The sequence below is a fragment of the Salmo salar genome, chromosome 07, assembly GCF_965601325.2.
Source record: "Salmo salar chromosome 07, fSalSal1, whole genome shotgun sequence".
Classification (NCBI taxonomy): Eukaryota; Metazoa; Chordata; class Actinopteri; order Salmoniformes; family Salmonidae; genus Salmo; species Salmo salar.
In genome coordinates, this window is record NC_138297.1 from 63252836 (window position 1) to 63273097 (window position 20262).

Sequence of the window (20262 nt, forward strand, 5' to 3'; positions counted from 1 at the left end):
AGCTAAATACCACCAGTTCACATAATAATGGTCAGTCTTGTCCTAAAACAGAATTACAACCATATTGAAATCATATTACAATCATATTACAACCATATTGAAATCATATTACAACCATATTACAACAATATTACAACCATATTACAATCATATTACAACCATATTACAACCATATTACAACCATATGAAATCATATTAGAACCATATTAGAACCATATTACAACCATATTAAAACCATATAACAAATATATATAAACCATATTACAACCATATTAAAACCACATTACAACCATATTAAAACCATATTGAAACCATATTAAAACCACATTACAACCATATTAAAACCATATTAAAACCATATTGAAACCATATTAAAACCACATTACAACCATATTAAAACCATATTAAAACAATATTAAAACCATATTACAACCACATGATTTGACACATGGACTGTTTTCCCCATTGTTTTCCCACCTCGTCTCCAGAGGAGACCAGAGGAGAGAAAAGGAGTCACCTCACCTTCCTCTGCTGCATACGGTAGTCGATTTAAACCTGCACTGCTGTTGTCTGGTTAGGACCATAATGATGTGTTAATGAGTAGCTCCTTCTGTTTGTCTGTGGATGTGGGGCTAGTACAGGGATAGGGTTAGGGTTAGTACAGGGATAGGGTTAGTACAGGGTTAGGGTTAGGGTTAGTACAGGGATAGGGTTAGGGTTAGTACAGGGATAGGGTTAGTACAGGGTTAGGGTTAGGGTTAGTACAGGGACAGGGTTAGTACAGGGATAGGGTTAGTACAGGGTTAGGGTTAGTACAGGGATAGGGTTAGGGTTAGTACAGGGATAGGGTTAGTACAGGGTTAGGGTTAGTACAGGGTTAGGGTTAGTACAGGGATAGGGTTAGTGTTAGTATAGGGATAGGGTTAGTACAGGGTTAGGGTTAGGGTTAGTACAGGGATAGGGTTATTACAGGGATAGGGTTAGTACAGGGTTAGGGTTAGTACAGGGATAGGGTTAGGGTTAGTACAGGAATAGGGTTAGGGTTAGGGTTAGTAGAGGGTTAGGGTTAGTAGAGGGTTAGGGTTAGTACAGGGTTAGGGTTAGTACAGGGTTAGGGTTAGTACAAGGATAGGGTTAGTACTGGGTTATGGTTAGGGTTAGTAGAGGGTTAGGGTTAGTACAGGGTTAGGGTTAGTACAGGGTTATGGTTAGAGTTAGTAGAGGGTTAGGGTTAGTACAGGGATAGGGTTAGGGTTAGTACAGGGATAGTGTTAGGGTTTGTACAGGGATAGGGTTAGGGTTTGTACAGGGATAGGGTTAGGGTTAGTAGAGGGTTAGGGTTAGGGTTAGTAGAGGGTTAGGTTTAGGGTTAGTAGAGGGTTAGGGTTAGGGTTAGTAGAGGGTTAGGGTTAGTACAGGGATAGGGTTAGTACAGGGATAGGGATAGGGTTAGGGTTAGTACAGGGATAGGGTTAGGGTTAGGGTTAGTACAGGGATAGGGTTAGTACAGGGATAGAGTTAGGGTTAGTACAGGGATAAGGATAGGGTTAGGGTTAGTACAGGGATAGGGATAGGGTTAGGGTTAGTACAGGGATCGGGTTAGTGTTAAGGGATAGGGTTAGGGTTAGTACAGGGATCGGGTTAGTGTTAGTACAGGGTTAGTACAGGGATAGGGTTAGGGTTAGTACAGGGATAGGGTTAGGGTTAGTACAGGGATAGGGTTAGTACAGGGATAGGGATAGGGTTAGTACAGGGATAGGGTTAGGGTTAGTACAGGGATAGGGTTAGTACAGGGATAGGGTTAGGGTTAGTACAGGGATAGGGATAGGGTTAGGGTTAGTACAGGGATAGGGTTAGTGTTAGTACAGGGTTAGTGCAGGGATAGGGTTAGAGTTAGTACAGGGATAGGGTTAGGGTTAGTACAGGGATAGGGATAGGGTTAGGGTTAGTACAGGGATAGGGTTAGGGTTAGTACAGTGATAGGGTTAGGGTTAGTACAGGGATAGGGATAGGGTTAGTACAGGGATAGGGTTAGGGTTAGTACAGGGATAGGGATAGGGTTAGTACAGGGATAGGGTTAGGGTTAGTACAGGGATAGGGATAGGGTTAGGGTTAGTACAGGGATAGGGATAGGGTTAGTACAGGGATAGGGATAGGGTTAGTACAGGGATAGGGTTAGGGTTAGTACAGGGTTAAGGTTAGAGGGATAGGGTTAGGGTTAGTACAGGGATAGGGTTAGGGTTAGGGTTAGTACAGGGATAGGGTTAGTACAGGGATAGGGTTAGGGTTAGTACAGGGATAAGGATAGGGTTAGGGTTAGTACAGGGATAGGGTTAGTGTTAGTACAGGGTTAGTACAGGGATAGGGTTAGGGTTAGTACAGGGATAGGGTTAGGGTTAGTACAGGGATAGGGATAGGGTTAGTACAGGGATAGGGTTAGGGTTAGTACAGGGATAGGGTTAGGGTTAGTACAGGGATAGGGATAGGGTTAGTACAGGGATAGGGTTAGGGTTAGTACAGGGATAGGGTTAGGGTTAGGGTTAGTACAGGGATAGGGTTAGGGTTAGTACAGGGATAGGGATAGGGTTAGGGTTAGTACAGGGATAGGGTTAGTGTTAGTACAGGGTTAGTACAGGGATAGGGTTAGGGTTAGTACAGGGATAGGGATAGGGTTAGTACAGGGATAGGGTTAGGGTTAGTACAGGGATAGGGATAGGGTTAGTACAGGGATATGGTTAGGGTTAGTACAGGGATAGGGTTAGTACAGGGATAGGGTTAGGGTTAGTACAGGGATAGGGATAGGGTTAGGGTTAGTACAGGGATAGGGTTAGTGTTAGTACAGGGTTAGTGCAGGGATAGGGTTAGAGTTAGTACAGGGATAGGGTTAGGGTTAGTACAGCGATAGGGATAGGGTTAGTACAGGGATAGGGATAGGGTTAGTACAGGGATAGGGTTAGGGTTAGTACAGGGATAGGGATAGGGTTAGTACAGGGATAGGGTTAGGGTTAGTACAGGGATAGGGATAGGGTTAGGGTTAGTACAGGGATAGGGATAGGGTTAGTACAGGGATAGGGATAGGGTTAGTACAGGGATAGGGTTAGGGTTAGTACGGGGATAGGGATAGGGTTAGTACAGGGATAGGGATAGGGATAGGGTTAGGGTTAGTACGGCCTGGTCCCAGATGGATAGACAGACAGCTACATATGCTTCCTTGTCCCTGTGTTTCTGCTCAATGTTCAAAGTCCCCAAGCCAAGCTGTTGCAAGTCAAGGAGTCATTTGTGTGCATACCATGCCATGCATTTACTAACTAACTACCCCCCAACACTCACACACACACACACACTGAGACACACACACAGAGACACACACACGTATTCATGCATGCATGCACGTGCACACACACATGGGCACACACACACATGCACACACATGCACACACATGCACACACACATACACACACCAGACACAGTCACAACACAATGGCAGACTAGTCACAACGCACACCTTAGTTGTTATTAGTGTAAAGATATGGGCTAGAACGGCCAGAGAGGATGTGTTAATAACAGTTTCTCCCTTCACCGCCTCTCTTTCTCATTCCTTTTCCCACTAAGACGTCTTCAAAAATACAGCTAGTATTTGCAGTGAGATGACAGAGATAAAGGTGGCTGATAAAAACATATTTTGAAGAGTACCTCACCATGGGTCAAGTCTGAGAGGGAGGTTTGACACAGATTAAAAGGTCCCCACACACACACACACACACACACACACACACACACACACACACACACACACACACACACACACACACACACACACACACACACACACACACACACACACACACACACACACACACACACACAGTCCTCCAGCGTGTATGGGGATAAAAACAGAGGGGGAAAAACATAATTTCATCATCAACTCTCTCAGACAGAGGAGGATGAAGAGGAGAGATGGGTGATGAAGAGGAGAGATGGGGGGATGGAGAGGAGAGATGGAGAGATAAAGAGGAGAGATGGAGGATGAAGAGGAGAGATGGAGAGATGGAGGATGAAGAGGAGAGATGGAGGATGAAGAGGAGAGATGAGGAGGAGAGATGGAGGATGAAGAGGAGAGATAGAGGATGGAGAGGAGAGATAGAGGATGGAGAGGAGAGATAGAGGATGGAGAGGAGAGATGGAGGATGAAGAGGAGAGATGGAGGATGAAGAGGAGAGATGGAGGATGAAGAGGAGAGATAGAGGATGGAGAGGAGAGATAGAGGATGAAGAGGAGAGATGGAGGATGAAGAGGAGAGATGGAGGATGAAGAGGAGAGATGGAGGATGAAGAGGAGAGATGGGGGGATGAGAAGTCAATACAACTCATCCTCTGTCTCTCTTGTTGTCCTGTACCACTTGAGACTGAGACTCGTAACATAAACACAACACATCAAAAAGAGTGAACCTATGTTATCTTCTCAGTACCAGACCACTACTAACTTAGGGTCTTCTCAGTACCAGACCACTACTAACTTAGGGTATTCTCAGTACCAGACCACTACTAACTTAGGGTCTTCTCAGTACCAGACCACTACTAACTTAGGGTCTTCTCAGTACAAGACCACTACTAACTTAGGGTCTTCTCAGTACCAGACCACTACTAACTTAGGGTCTTCTCAGTACCAGACCACTACTAACTTAGGGTCTTCTCAGTACCAGACCACTACTAACTTAGGGTCTTCTCAGTACAAGACCACTACTAACTTAGGGTCTTCTCAGTACCAGACCACTACTAACTTAGGGTCTTCTCAGTACCAGACCACTACTAACTTAGGGTCTTCTCAGTACCAGACCACTGCTAACTTAGGGTCTTCTCAGTACCAGACCACTACTAACTTAGGGTCTTCTCAGTACCAGACCACTACTAACTTAGGGTATTCTCAGTACTAGACCACTACTAACTTAGGGTCTTCTCAGTACCAGACCACTACTAACTTAGGGTCTTCTCAGTACCAGACCACTACTAACTTAGGGTCTTCTCAGTACCAGACCACTACTAACTTAGGGTCTTCTCAGTACCAGACCACTACTAACTTAGGGTCTTCTAAGTACCAGACCACTACTAACTTAGGGTCTTCTCAGTACCAGACCACTACTAACTTAGGATCTTCTCAGTACCAGACCACTACTAACTTAGGGTCTTCTCAGTACCAGACCACTACTAACTTAGGGTCTTCTCAGTACCAGACCACTACTAACTTAGGGTCTTCTAAGTACCAGACCACTACTAACTTAGGGTCTTCTCAGTACCAGACCACTACTAACTTAGGGTCTTCTCAGTACCAGACCACTACTAACTTAGGGTCTTCTCAGTACCAGACCACTACTAACTTAGGGTCTTCTCAGTACCAGACCACTACTAACTTAGGGTCTTCTCAGTACCAGACCACTACTAACTTAGGGTCTTCTCAGTACCAGACCACTACTAACTTAGGGTCTTCTCAGTACCAGACCACTACTAACTTAGGGTCTTCTCAGTACCAGACCACTACTAACTTAGGGTCTTCTCAGTACCAGACCACTGCTAACTTAGGGTCTTCTCAGTACCAGACCACTACTAACTTAGGGTCTTCTCAGTACCAGACCACTACTAACTTAGGGTCTTCTCAGTACCAGACCACTACTAACTTAGGGTCTTCTCAGTACCAGACCACTACTAACTTAGGGTCTTCTCAGTACCAGACCACTGCTAACTTAGGGTCTTCTCAGTACCAGACCACTGCTAACTTAGGGTCTTAGCATAACTTGCCACTTCAATGCAAATCTCCCATTATAATCAACATATAGTATTGTCTATCTCAAGTTAGCAGAAAAACATCTAATTGGGCCTTTTCAAATAGTGTTGCCATGGAAACATCCAATATGCTCCACGGGTCCTTCATACACACTGCAGTCTGCAGTCTTGTATAACAGATCAACATGGGAAGGATATATGACAAGGGCTCTACAGAGGTCAGCTGTTCTCTCTCATTCCCTGGTTTGGCTGAGAGGTAAACAGATAAAGTCAGCAGCTACAGGCCAGTTGTATTCCAGCACAGCAGAACATTAGAACCGTCCACACGGGAGACATGGGGTGCCTCCCAAACGGCAACAGCGTCTCTACTTTCTAAAGTGGCTGAAGAAATGTGGCATGCCGCCCCGGGTCCTCTCCAAATGCTAACGCTGCACCATCAAGAGCGTCTTGACCTGCATCACGGCCTGGAACGGGAATTGCTCCGCCCACGACCCAAGGCCCTCTAGCGGGTGGTAGAGACGGCCCAGTACATCACTGGGGCTGTGTTCCCACCCATCAGGACACGTACTTGAAACAGTGCCTGAGGATCGCCCGCAGCATCATGAAGGACCCCACACACCCCAGCCACAAGCTGTTCTTTACATTGCCATCGGGCAGACGGTATCGGAGCATGAGGTCTGATACCAACAGGCTCAGAGACAGTTTCTATCTATAAGCCATCAGACTGATGAACACTTGAACTGGACTGACCACCTGCACTGCTGCTGCTACCAGACTCTTATTATACTGCAACATTTATACACTTGTGTATGTGTATGTGTGTCCGTGCGTGTGTGTCTGTGCGTGTGTGCGTGTCGCTGCATGTGTGTGTGTGTTCAAAGCCAGTGGTTACACTCAAGCCAGCAGACTGACAAGTGTTGCCTGTCATGTACCCGTCCCAGTAAATGTGCTTGTCTCTCCGTTTCAGAAATCACCAGAGAGAAGCCTGCTGTATTTGTCAGGCTGATCTAGCTGCTGGTGGACACCAGATCAATCAAACGGCATGTTTTCCATTCCTCACCTTTGTTCTTGGGCGTCACATTTATTGAGCCAGGGACATCATTCACAGAACTGCTCTGGCAGGGGAAGATGGATGATTACATTTGTGGCTGACAGTTTGGGAGATGGAGAACGCAGCAGGGTTCCCAGGTAGAAGAAGAGTAGGTTTAGGTGTAGATTAGTACACACACACACACACACATGCAGACAGGGAGGGAGGGAGGCAGAAAGGGGGGGAGGCAGAAAGGGAAGGAGACAGGGAGGCAGTGAGGCAGGGAGGGAGACAGGGAGCCAGTGAGGGAGAAAGGGAGGCAGTGAGGTAGGGAGGGAGACAGGGAGGCAGTGAGATAGGGAGGGAGATAGGGAGGCAGGGAAGAGGCAGTGAGACAGAGAGGCAGTGAGGAAAGGAGGGAGACAGGGAGGCAGTGAAGAGGCAGTGAGACAGGGAGGCAGTGAAGAAAGGAGGGAGACAGGGAGGCAGTGAAGAGGCAGTGAGACAGGGAGGCAGTGAGGAAAGGAGGGAGACAGGGAGGCAGTGAGGAAAGGAGGGAGACAGGGAGGCAGTGAGGAAAGGAGGGAGACAGGGAGGCAGTGAGGAAAGGAGGGAGACAGGGAGGCAGTGAGGAGGCAGTTAGGCAGGGAGGCAGTGAGGAAAGGAGGGAGACAGGGAGGCAGTGAGGAGGCAGTTAGGCAGGGAGGCAGTGAGGAAAGGAGGGAGACAGGGAGGAAGTGAGGAAAGGAGGGAGACTGGGAGGCAGTGAGGAGGCAGTTAGGCAGGGAGGCAGTGCCTATTTAGCAAGGCAAGTCAGTTAATTAAGAACAAATTCTTATTTTACAATGACAGCCTACCCAGGCCAAACCCTTCCCTAACCTGGACGACGCTGGGCCAACTGTGCACCGCCCTATGGAAATGTGCTTGCACATATTCTCTCTCTATCTCTCTCTCTGTCTCTGTCTCTCTGTCTCTGTCTCTCTTTCTCTCTCTCAGAAACCCACTGTTGATTGTGATGAGGTAATGCTCCAGCCAGGTTGTGTGACCATATGTGACTGTCTGACCACAGCTTCCCCTGCTCTGTTTGATCCTCTGTGAGCACCGTAGGAGGTGCAGAGGTAGAGTGGCCCCTCCATGCTGTTGACCAGACTGGGCATGTGGCAGAGCATCTGTCCCTATAAGGTGACGATATCGAGGGACTGGCCTGAACTCGTTGGGAGCTAGTTAGTCCCTCGCGCTATTCGGTCAGTTACTGTCAGTTCAACAGTCAGTTACTGTCAGTTCATCAGTCAGTTACTGTCAGTTCAACAGTCAGTTACTGTCAGTTCAACAGCTCGTTACTGTCAGTTCGTCAGTCAGTTACTGTCAGTTCATCAGTCAGTTACTGTCAGTTCGACAGTCAGTTACTGTCAGTTCATCAGTCAGTTACTGTCAGTTCATCAGTCAGTTACTGTCAGTCAGTCAGTTACTGTCAGTTCGACAGTCAGTTACTATCAGTTCATCAGTCAGTTACTGTCAGTTCATCAGTCAGTTACTGTCAGTTTGACAGTCAGTTACTGTCAGTTCATCAGTCAGTTACTGTCAGTTCATCAGTCAGTTACTGTCAGTTCGTCAGTCAGTTACTATCAGTCAGTCAGTTACTGTCAGTTCATCAGTCAGTCAGTTACTGTCAGTTCATCAGTCAGTTACTATCAGTTCATCAGTCAGTTACTATCAGTTCATCAGTCAGTTACTATCAGTTCGTCAGTCAGTTACTGTCAGTTCGTCAGTCAGTCAGTTACTGTCAGTTCATCAGTCAGTTACTATCAGTCAGTCAGTTACTATCAGTTCATGAGTCAGTTACTGTCAGTTTGTCAGTCAGTTACTGTCAGTTCGACAGTCAGTTACTGTCAGTTCATCAGTCAGTTACTGTCAGTTTGTCAGTCAGTTACTGTCAGTTCGACAGTCAGTTACTGTCAGTTCGTTAGTCAGTCAGTTACTGTCAGTTCATCAGTCAGTCAGTTACTGTCAGTTCATCAGTCAGTTACTGTCAGTTCGTCAGTCAGTTACTATCAGTCAGTCAGTCAGTCAGTCAGTCAGCCTGTCAGTCAGTTACTATCAGTCAGTCAGTTACTATCAGTTCGTAGGTCAGTTACTATCAGTCAGTCAGTCAGTTACTATCAGTTCGTAGGTCAGTTACTATCAGTCAGTCAGTCAGTTACTATCAGTTCGTAGGTCAGTTACTATCAGTCAGTCAGTCAGTTACTATCAGTTCGTCGGTCAGTTACTATCAGTTCGTCGGTCAGTGGCGGTTTGGTGGCCACTTTCTTTTCTTCAGAAAACACTTTCCCATTTCTCTGGGAAAACAGGGGTCAAAGAGAGCCTAGATAAACAGCTGAAAACACCTACAACTATCCCAGTGACTCTGCCAGGTCCTCCTGGAGAAGAAGACTGGGATGGTTTTCTCTAGAGAGGAGACATGCCAAGCTGGTGGGACAAAAGACAAGGAATACATTTCCAATGCCGATCCCACTAGGGAGAACCAACAACAAACACTCACACCTCAGTCATGAATAGTCTAGGGCTGGTGAGGCTAGCAGGGTCAGCCAGACAGGAATTGGATTCAAAATGTTAGAATGTGTGAAAATAACAGAGGGGGTGGGTGGAGGATGGACTGTTGAATTAGTCGGGTAAATGACTATTATTCATGTAACATGAAAGATGTAGAATAGTGGCAGAAGTCTGGTGGTATGAGATTCACACCAGTGTATTATCGGAAACAAAGGATGGAGTGGAAAGAGAGAGAGACAGAGCGAGAGAGATAGAGACAAAGACAGAGACAGAGAGAGGTGTGAAAGAGAGAGAGAGAGAGAGAGAGAGAGAGAGAGAGAATGATAAAAGAGAGTGAGAGGGGGAGAGAGGGAGGAGTGTGACAGGGAGATAGAGACTGAAGGAGTGTGACAGGGAGATAGAGACTGAAGGAGTGTGACAGGGAGATAGAGACTGAAGGAGTGTGACAGGGAGATGGAGACTGAAGGAGTGTGACAGGGAGATAGAGACTGAAGGAGTGTGACAGGGAGATAGAGACTGAAGGAGTGTGACAGGGAGATAGAGACTGAAGGAGTGTGACAGGGAGATAGAGACTGAAGGAGTGTGACAGGGAGATAGAGACTGAAGGAGTGTGACAGGGAGATAGAGACTGAAGGAGTGTGACAGGGAGATAGAGACTGAAGGAGTGTGACAGGGAGATAGAGACTGAAGAGTGTGACAGGGAGATAGAGACTGAAGCAGTGTGACAGGGAGATAGAGACTGAAGGAGTGTGACAGGGAGATAGAGACTGAAGGAGTGTGACAGGGAGATAGAGACTGAAGGAGTGTGACAGGGAGATAGAGACTGAAGGAGTGTGACAGGGAGATAGAGACTGAAGGAGTGTGACAGGGAGATAGAGACTGAAGGAGTGTGACAGGGAGATAGAGACTGAAGGAGTGTGACAGGGAGATAGAGACTGAAGAGTGTGACAGGGAGATAGAGACTGAAGGAGTGTGACAGGGAGATAGAGACTGAAGAGTGTGACAGGGAGATAGAGACTGAAGGAGTGTGACAGGGAGATAAAGACTGAAGGAGTGTGAGAGAACATGTGAGTGAGACAGAAGGATGGAGAGAGAGGGAGGCCTATAAAGAGAGAGATTAACAGAAGCCCTCTCTTTCACTGCTGTGCTCTACCTAACACACAGTAACACTGACACACTTTCAGCCTAGTGTGCTAGGAGCGCTCTCCTCCCTGTTCTCTTTCCCTCCTCTCCCTCCATCCCCCGTCTCCCTCGTTCCTTATCTCCCTGAGGTTCCTCTGTATAATATCTGAACCCATCCACTCCTCTAAACTGTGTGGTTAGTAGCACTTTTCTCTATCACTCTCTCAGTAAGATGTCTGATGCTCAGAAAACTCCAGGTGATGTTGGGTCTGGATTATAGGTGCTGGGGTATTCCCTGGTACTGGATGAACTGTAAATACAGAAATCACACACACACACACACACACACACACACACACACACACACACACACACACACACACACACACACACACACACACACACACACACACACACACACACACACACACACACACACACACACACACACACACACACACACACACACACACACACACACACACACACACAGCATTCTCTAATAAATGTCAATCTTGTCACTCTAGCTATCAGCACCAGAATTCCTCCAGTCCTACATCTCTACTCTTCATCTGAGAACAGTGGAGAGGGACTTCACTGTCATTTTTCAGACAGATGCTGCCTGTTTCCTGGGTCGTACTATAGCCTAGAGATGCCCCAAAGGACCCACCGTGGGCCCTGGCCTGCCTGAGTTTGACAAGGCTAATCTTCCTGTTACCCGACGAGGCAGACAAAAGAGACATTCTCGTCCCAATTAAAGCACAGGAGTGTTTAGTAAAATAGCTTAATGAGCTTGCCGATCAGCGCAGCGTGAAAATAGTCATTAGCAACAGCTTTTAGGTAGCGAGGCTAGCCTAGTGTCTGCCGCACACACTCACTCACTCACTCACACACGCGCAGGGCGCTAGCTGCTCTCCTGGTGTAATTATCTTTGAGAGAGAGAGAGAGAGAGGGGGAGACAGACAGAGAGAGCGAGCGAGAGAAGGAGAGAGATCTAGAGAGAGACAGAGGGAGGGAGAGAAAGAGAGAGTGAGAGAGAGAGAGAGTGAGAGAGAGAAACAGAGAAACAGAGAGAGAGAGGGAGAGAGAGAGAGAGAGAAAGAGAGTGAGCAAGAGAGACAGAGAGGCATCTTCCCCAATATTTGGAACAAAGGACTGATAACCCCAATCCACAAAAGTGGAGACAAATTTGACTCCAATAACTACCATGGGATATGCGTCAACAGCAACCTTGGGAAAATCCTCTGCATTAACAGCAGACCTGTACATTTCCTCAGTGAAAACAATGTACTGAGCAAATGTCAAATTAGCTTTTTACCAAAGTACCGTAAGACAGACCACGTATTCACCCTGCACACCCTAATTGACAAACAAACAAACCAAAACAAAGGCAAAGTCTTCTCATGTTTTGTTGACTTCAAAAAAGCTTTTGACTGAATTTGGCATGAGGGTCTGCTATACAAATTGATGGAAAGTGGCGTTTGGGGAAAAACATAGGACATTATAAAATCCATGTGCACAAACAACAAGTGTGCGTTTAAAATTGGCACATTTCTTTCCACAGGGCCGTGGGTTGAGACAGGGATGCAGCTTAAGCCCCACCCTCTTCAACATATATATCAATGAATTGGCGCGGGCACTAGAAAAGTCTGCAGCACCCAGCCTCACCCTACTAGAATCTGAAGTCAAATGTCTACTGTTTGCTGATGATCTGGTGCTTCTGTCACCAACCAAGGATGGCCTACAGCAGCACCTAGATCTTCTGCACAGATTCTGTCAGACCTGGGCCCTGGCAGTATATCTCAGTAAGACAAAAATAATGGTGTTACAAAAAAGGTCCAGTCGCCAGAACAACAAATACAAATTCCATCTAGACACCGTTACCCTAGGACACACAAAAAACTATACATACCTCGGCCTAAACATCAGCGCCACAGGTAACTTCCACAAAGCTGTAAATGATCTGAGAGACAAGGCAAGAAGGGCCTTCTATGCCATCAAAAGGAACAGAAAATTTGACATACCAATTAGGATCTTGCTAAAAATATCTGAATCAGTTATAGAACCCATTGCCCTTTATGGTTGTGAGGTCTGGGGTCCGCTCACCAACCAAGAATTCACAAAACAGGCCAAACACCTTGAAGAATTAGGCAAATATCCCAGTGGCTATATGTGCTGTAATTGCTGCAAAAGGTGGGTCTACAAAGTATTGACTTTGGGGGAGTGAATAGTTATGCACGCTCAAGTTTTCTGTTTTTTTGTCTTATTTCTTGTTTGTTTCACAATAACAAATATTTTGCATTGCAAAATAGTAAAAATGCCAAGGGGGGTGAATACTTTCGCAAGCCACTGTATGTACAGAATCAGTGAGCATAGGCTTGTTGTTGATAAAGGTCGCCGTATGCATGACCCGGTTCTCAAGAGAAGAAAGGCTATGTGCACACCGCTCACAAAACGAGGTAGAAACTGAGCTGCACTTCCTTTTATTTTTTATTTGATTTAACCTTTATTTAACTAGGCAAGTCAGTTAAGAACAAATTCTTATTTACAATGACGGCCTCCCAGTCTCTTCCTAACCTGCTGCCAAATGCATGACCATATTAGAGACACATATTTGCCTCAGATTACACAGACTCACAAAGAATTCTAAAACAAACCCAATTTTGATAAACTCCCATATCTACTGGGTGAAATACCACAGTGTGACATCACAGCAGCAAGATTTGTGACCTGTTACCACAAGAAAAGGTCAACCAGTGAAGAACAAACACCATTGTAAATACAACCCATATTTATGTTTATTTATTTTCCCTTTCGTACTTTAACTATTTGCACATCATTATAACACTGTATATAGACATAATATAACATCTGAAATGTCTTTATTATTTTGGAACTATTATTTTGTGAGTGTAATGTTACCTGTTCAATTCCATTTCACTTGCCTTGGCAATGTAAAGATATGTTTACAATGCCAATAAAGCCCATTGAATTGAATTGAATTGAATTGAGAGAGAGAGAGAGAGAGAGAGAGAGAGAGAGAGAGAGAGAGAGAGAGAGAGAGAGAGAGAGAGAGAGAGAGACTAACCTCCTGCCAAATGTATGACCATTTTAGAGACACATATTTCCCTCAGATTACACAGATCCACAAAGAATTCCAAAACAAAGGTCAACCAGTGAAGAACAAACACCACATTAAATACAACCCATATTTATGTTTTATTTATTTTCCCTTTTGTACTTTAACTATTTGCACATAATATGACATTTGAAATGTCTTTATTATTTTGTGAGTGTAATGTTTACTGTTATTTGTATTGTTTATTTCACTTTTGTTTATTATTTACTTCACTTGCATTGGCAATGTTAACATACAGTATGTTTCCCATGCCAATAAAGCACTTCAATTGAATTGAAATGTAATTGAAATTGAAATGTAATTGAATTGAGTGTCACACCTTGACAACCATGTTCCTCCACCATGTACAGTAGCCTACAGCCATGTTCCTCCACCATGTACAGTAACCTACAGCCATATTCCTCCACCATGTACAGTAACAAACAGCCATATTCCTCCACCATGTACAGTAACAAACAGCCATATTCCTCCACCATGTACAGTAGCCTACAGCCATGTTCCTCCACCATGTACAGTAGCCTACAGCCATGTTCCTCCACCATGTACAGTAACCTACAGCCATGTTCCTCCACCATGTACAGTAGCCTACAACCAATATGTTCCTCCACCATGTACAGTAGCCTACAGCCATATTCCTCCACCATGTACAGTAGCCTACAACCATGTTCCTCCACCATGTACAGTAGCCTACAACCAATATGTTCCTCCACCATGTACAGTAGCCTACAGCCATATTCCTCCACCATGTACAGTAGCCTACAACCAATATGTTCCTCCACCATGTACAGTAGCCTACAGTCATGTTCCTCCACCATGTACAGTAACCTACAGCCATGTTCCTCCACCATGTACAGTAGCCTACAACCAATATGTTCCTCCACCATGTACAGTAGCCTACAGCCATGTTCCTCCACCATGTACAGTAACCTACAGCCATGTTCCTCCACCATGTACAGTAGCCTACAGCCAATATGTTCCTCCACCATGTACAGTAACCCACAGCCATGTTCCTCCACCATGTACAGTAGCCTACAGCCATGTTCCTCCACCATGTACAGTAGCCTACAGCCATGTTCCTCCACCATGTACAGTAACCCACAGCCATGTTCCTCCACCATGTACAGTAACCTACAGCCATGTTCCTCCACCATGTACAGTAGCCTACAGCCAATATGTTCCTCCACCATGTACAGTAACCTACAGCCATGTTCCTCCACCATGTACAGTAGCCTACAGCCATGTTCCTCCACCATGTACAGTAGCCTACAGTCATGGTCCTCCACCATGTACAGTAGCCTACAGCCATGTTCCTCCACCATGTACAGTAGCCTACAGCCATGTTCCTCCACCATGTACAGTAGCCTACAGTCATGTTCCTCCACCATGTACAGTAACCCACAGCCATGTTCCTCCACCATGTACAGTAACCCACAACCATGTTCCTCCACCATGTACAGTAGCCTACAGCCATGTTCCTCCACCATGTACAGTAGCCTACAGCCATGTTCCTCCACCATGTACAGTAGCCTACAGCAGTACGAGTCATAGAAATGACCATCTTGTGTTCGGGGTTTTTTGCCAGTCTCTGTGTTTTTTATATGCAGGAAGCATAAATTGTACAAATGTAAACTTACAAATAATTGTTCAAGTTAGAACCCATGTATATTAGTTAATATACAGTACAGCAACAACTACATAAATATATGTTAAGGTCCATTATCTGCTACCTGCATTTTAAAACTACAACATTTTCTCTCAGCCTCATCACAAAGTGTGTAGAATAGCAGGAAATTTGCTTTTAAAATACATTTTCTCTCAGCCTCATCTCAAAGTGTGAGGAATAGCAGGAAATTTGCTTTTAAACTACATTTTCTCTCAGCCTCATCACAAAGTGTGTAGAATAGCAGGAAATTTGCTTTTAAAATACATTTTCTCTCAGCCTCATCTCAAAGTGTGAGGAATAGCAGGAAATTTGCTTTTAAACTACATTTTCTCTCAGCCTCTTCCCAAAGTGTGTAGAATAGCAGGAAATTAGCTTTAAAACTACAAAATGTTCTCTCAGCCTCATGGCAGAATGTGAACAAAAGCATGAGATGAGCTATAATTATATATTTTTTTACATCTCCGCCTCATGGGGAAAAAAGTGTAGATTTGCAGAAAAGTAGCTTTAAAACGGCAACATTTTCTCTTAGCATCATGACAAAATGTGTAGAATAAAACTGGGGTAGTCCGGCCCTGGGAATGAGTTGGTTTGGACAGCTGGTAACCCAAGGTTACTCTTTCTATCCATTAGTGGTTTTGTCTCATGTGCTGTTCTGGGTCTCTGCTGACACAAGCAGACATGAAAACTGAACGAGGAGGGTGGAGCCAAATGCTTCCTCAGGCATATAGTTGTGGCAGACTGTATCTAACTTAGAGGACAAAAACACTGGATACCTGCTACTCAACTGATATTCAGCACCACACCACAATAACATTCACACCCAGGTGGTTCCTTCTGTTCCTATTTTATCAACCCATCGAGAGCTTGGAACTATACAGTTCTATAAGGTTAGAACGATTCTGGCAGAATTGACTTTGCAGTTCCCAACTTTCATTGGTTTGAATGGAGTCAGTTATTTTTTATCTTGAATTCTTTTGAACTTAACAGTATGCATTGGGGTATTTAGAGTACTGTATAGGTAGAGAACATTGAACAGAACAAGGCTGGGTCAATAACTCCATTCTGTAAAAAATGACGATAGAACTGTAGCAGTAGTTCCAAACCCTTGACATTCCATTCAAGCACAATCAAAGAAATGAATCATGCATTCACTAAATTGCTAATTTCCCATTAAAACAATGAACCAGATGTAAAAACAATACAAGCCATTAGACATTTTTGTTGTTGTGATTAGACAAAAGGAAAAGGGTCCAACTCTTAATGCCCCGACACTCATTAGTGGTCTCTAACAGAGACTCTGTTTGATTATAAAGGTTTTATAAAGGAAAGAGAAACCACACTGCCACAAACAACACAAATATCACACTGCCACAAACAGGCAGCGATATTTCATATGTTGTGCTTTGATGTACTCAGTATCCCATCCTCCCATGGAAACAGCATGCAGGGAAAGATGAGTTGCAGTGAGAGCATCATGAACCCCTCTGAAGCCAGCAGAGGACAATTATAGAACTTGTTCTTTACATCTTCTGCTGCTGTGGAGAAATAACTAACTGTCCCTTCTGTGTCTTTTCTCTCTCTCTCTCTCTCTCTCCCTTCTCTCTCTCCCTCTCTCTCTCCCTTCTCTCTCTCCCTTCTCTCTTCTCTCTCTCTCTCTTCTCTATCTCCCTTCTCTATTCTCTCTCCCTTCTCTATTCTCTCTCCCTTCTCTATTCTCTCTCCCTTCTCTATTCTCTCTATTCTCTCTCCCTTCTCTCTTCTCTCTCCCTTCTCTCTTCTCTCTCCCTTCTCTCTCTCCCTTCTCTATTCTCTCTCCCTTCTCTCTTCTCTCTCTCACTTCTCTATTCTCTCTCCCTTCTCTCTTCTCTCTCACACTTCTCTCATCTCTCTCCCTTCTCTCTCTCCCTTCTCTCATCTCTCTCCCTTCTCTCTCTCCCTTCTCTCTTCTCTCTCCCTTCTCTATTCTCTCTCCCTTCTCTCTCTCCCTTCTCTCTCTCCCTTCTCTTCTCTCTCTCCCTTCTCTATTCTCTCTCCCTTCTCTGTTCTCTCTCCCTTCTCTCATCTCTCTCCCTTCTCTCTCTCCCTTCTCTCTCTCCCTTCTCTCTCTCCCTTCTCTCTTCTCTCTCCCTTCTCTCTCTCCCTTCTCTATTCTCTCTCCCTTCTCTCTTCTCTCTCTCCCTTCTCTCTTCTCTCTCCCTTCTCTCTCATCCTTCTCTCTTCTCTCTCTCCCTTCTCTATTCTCTCTCCCTTCTCTGTTCTCTTTCTTCTCTCTCCCTTCTCTGTTCTCTCTCTTCTCTCTCCCATCTCTATTCTCTCTCTTCTCTCTCCCTTCTCTATTCTCTCTCCCTTCTCTGTTCTCTTTCTTCTCTCTCCCTTCTCTGTTCTCTCTCTTCTCTCTCCCATCTCTATTCTCTCTCTTCTCTCTCCCTTCTCTATTCTCTCTCCCTTCTCTCTTCTCTCTCTCACTACTCTCTTCTCTCTCCCTTCTCTCTTCTCTCTCCCTTCTCTCTCTCCCTTCTCTCTCTCCCTTCTCTCTTCTCTCTCCCTTCTCTCATCTCTCTCCCTTCTCTCTCTCCCTTCTCTCTCTCCCTTCTCTCTCTCCCTTCTCTCTTCTCTCTCCCTTCTCTCTCTCCCTTCTCTATTCTCTCTCCCTTCTCTCTTCTCTCTCCCTTCTCTCTTCTCTCTCTCCCTTCTCTCTCTCCCTTCTCTATTCTCTCTCCCTTCTCTCTTCTCTCTCTCCCTTCTCTCTTCTCTCTCCCTTCTCTCTCATCCTTCTCTCTTCTCTCTCTCCCTTCTCTATTCTCTCTCCCTTCTCTGTTCTCTTTCTTCTCTCTCCCTTCTCTGTTCTCTCTCTTCTCTCTCCCATCTCTATTCTCTCTCTTCTCTCTCCCTTCTCTATTCTCTCTCCCTTCTCTCTTCTCTCTCTCACTTCTCTCTTCTCTCTCCCTTCTCTCTCTCTCTTCTCTCTCTCCCTTCTCTCTTCTCTCTCCCTTCTCTCTCTCCCTTCTCTCTTCTCTCTCCCTTCTCTCCCTCCCTTCTCTATTCTCTCTCTCCCTTTTCTCTTTGAAGAGAATACTGCATATTCTGCCTGCCTGACTAACTGTCTCCCTGCTTAGAAGAAATGGTCTCATTTTCTCTCTCCTTTGCTTGCCTTCTAATCTAAAAGTATCCTCTCTTTCTTTCTCTTTCTCTCTCTCACACTCTCTCCTTCTTTTCTGAAAACACCCTCACATGTTCCCACCAAATCTCATTCCTATCTTCCAGTGTGAAAAACATTTCACATCTTCAACAGTGTCAAGTCTGTCTTACCTGTGCAATCTCATACAGCAGCTTGTAGTGTTCCTCCCGTTTCTGTAAAGTGCACAAATTGCAGCCCATTCTAGTTGTCGTGGAGATGACAGGCGGCTGCAGTGCGCGGTGGGTCCCCCAGGGTAGATATGCGGAGGATCACACAGGGGGCTCTGCCTGAAAACCCGGCTCCGTTTTTCATCAGGGTATCCTTAGAAAGACACTCTTCTCTCACCCTCACACACACAGCGGTACCACAGTACACACACACTCCGATACACCAATGCTAAGCTCCACGCTCCAGGATCCAGCAAAGTGTGTTGTGTTGGGAGTCCTCTCAGAGTGTGTGTGTTGTGTGTTGTGTTTGTCAGTAGAAGAAGCAATCAGCTTCTCTCTCTCTCCTCTCTATCTCTTTCTTTCACACACTCTCTCTCATTCCCCCTCGTCTCCCTCTCTCTCTGTCACTATGAGCACACATTCATACACACGCTGGGCTTGTAGAGACACACCCCTCTCTCTGTCAGGCTTGCTGCACATCACTACACCTACTGTGGTTTATGAATAATAATCAAGCTCATTGGCTGTTCTGTTAGGGGAGGAGTAAGAGGGAGGGGGATGTTCTCAAAGCTCTGATACAATACTGAGCTGGTACTGTGCTTAATGTGTGTGTGAGAGTGTGTATGTGTATGTGTGTGTGGGGGGGGGGGGGGGGGGGGGGGTCTCTGGGTGTGTATGTGTCTGCATTTGTGTGTATGTGTGTGCGTTTACTTACATATACAGAATAGTACATCTAAACAAAGCCATGAAAAACCTCAACCTCCTTTATTGGACATTCAATGTATTTTACCCAATTGAACTGTTACAAAACACAATACATTGACATCTGGATTTCGAACACGGATCAATCTAATTCTAATTCAATCAGATAGCCTTTTCAAAGTGAAAAGTGATAGAAGAGAAGTGGCATTTTGTGAAGTGAAATAGATTTCCAGTCGGCCAGTGATTGTAACTAAACAGATCCTCTTAGAGCTGGTAGACAAGGGCACCCTGATTGACACAGGAAGAGACACAGACGGAGGGTATTGATTGGATCAAATTAGCTTCCACTCCAACTGCCCTCGCACTGCAGGAGGGAGGGAGGGAGGGAGGGAGGGAGGGAGGAGGGAGGGAGGGAGGGAGGGAGGGAGGGAGGGAGGGAGGGAGGGAGAAAGTGAAATTGGGGAGAGAGAGAGAGAGAGAGAGAGAGAGAGTGAGAGAGAGAGAGAGAGAGAGAGGAAGTGGGGAGAGACAGGGAGGGAGAGAGAAAGAGAAAGTGGGGAGAGAGAGAGATTGGGAGGGAGAGTGAACGTGGGGAGAGAGAAAGAGAGAGCGAGAGGAAGTGAGGAGAGGGAGGGAGAGAGAGGGGGGGGAGAGAGAGAGAGGGAGGGAGGTAGAGAGAAAGAGAAAGTGGGGAGAGAGAGGGGGGAGGGAGAGTGAAAGTGGGGAGAGAAAGAGAGAGAAAGAGAAAGTGGGAGAGAGAGAGGGAGGGAGAGTGAAAGTGGGAGAGAGAGAGAGAGAGAGAAAGAGAAAGTGGGGAGAGAGAGAGGGGGAGGGAGAGTGAAAGTGGGGAGAGAGAGAGAGCAAGAGAAAGTGGGGAGAGAGAGAGGGGGAGGGAGAGAGAAAGTGGGGAGAGAGAGAGATAGAGAGAGAGAG

At 45.6% G+C, this 20262-nt stretch overlaps 1 protein-coding gene across 1 annotated transcript in view; it reads right to left on the reverse strand.

Moving 5' to 3' along the window:
- The window catches only part of LOC106594226 (PDZ domain-containing RING finger protein 4), a 113895-nt gene extending 94811 nt beyond the window's left edge, over window positions 1-19084 (reverse strand). The window contains exon 1 of the mRNA XM_082977861.1: window positions 18592-19084. Within this exon, the coding sequence (XP_082833987.1) occupies window positions 18592-18660 (69 nt within the window). The 5' untranslated portion in view covers window positions 18661-19084. The remainder of the gene's footprint in view (window positions 1-18591) is intronic.
- Between the last annotated feature and the right edge of the window lie 1178 nt (window positions 19085-20262).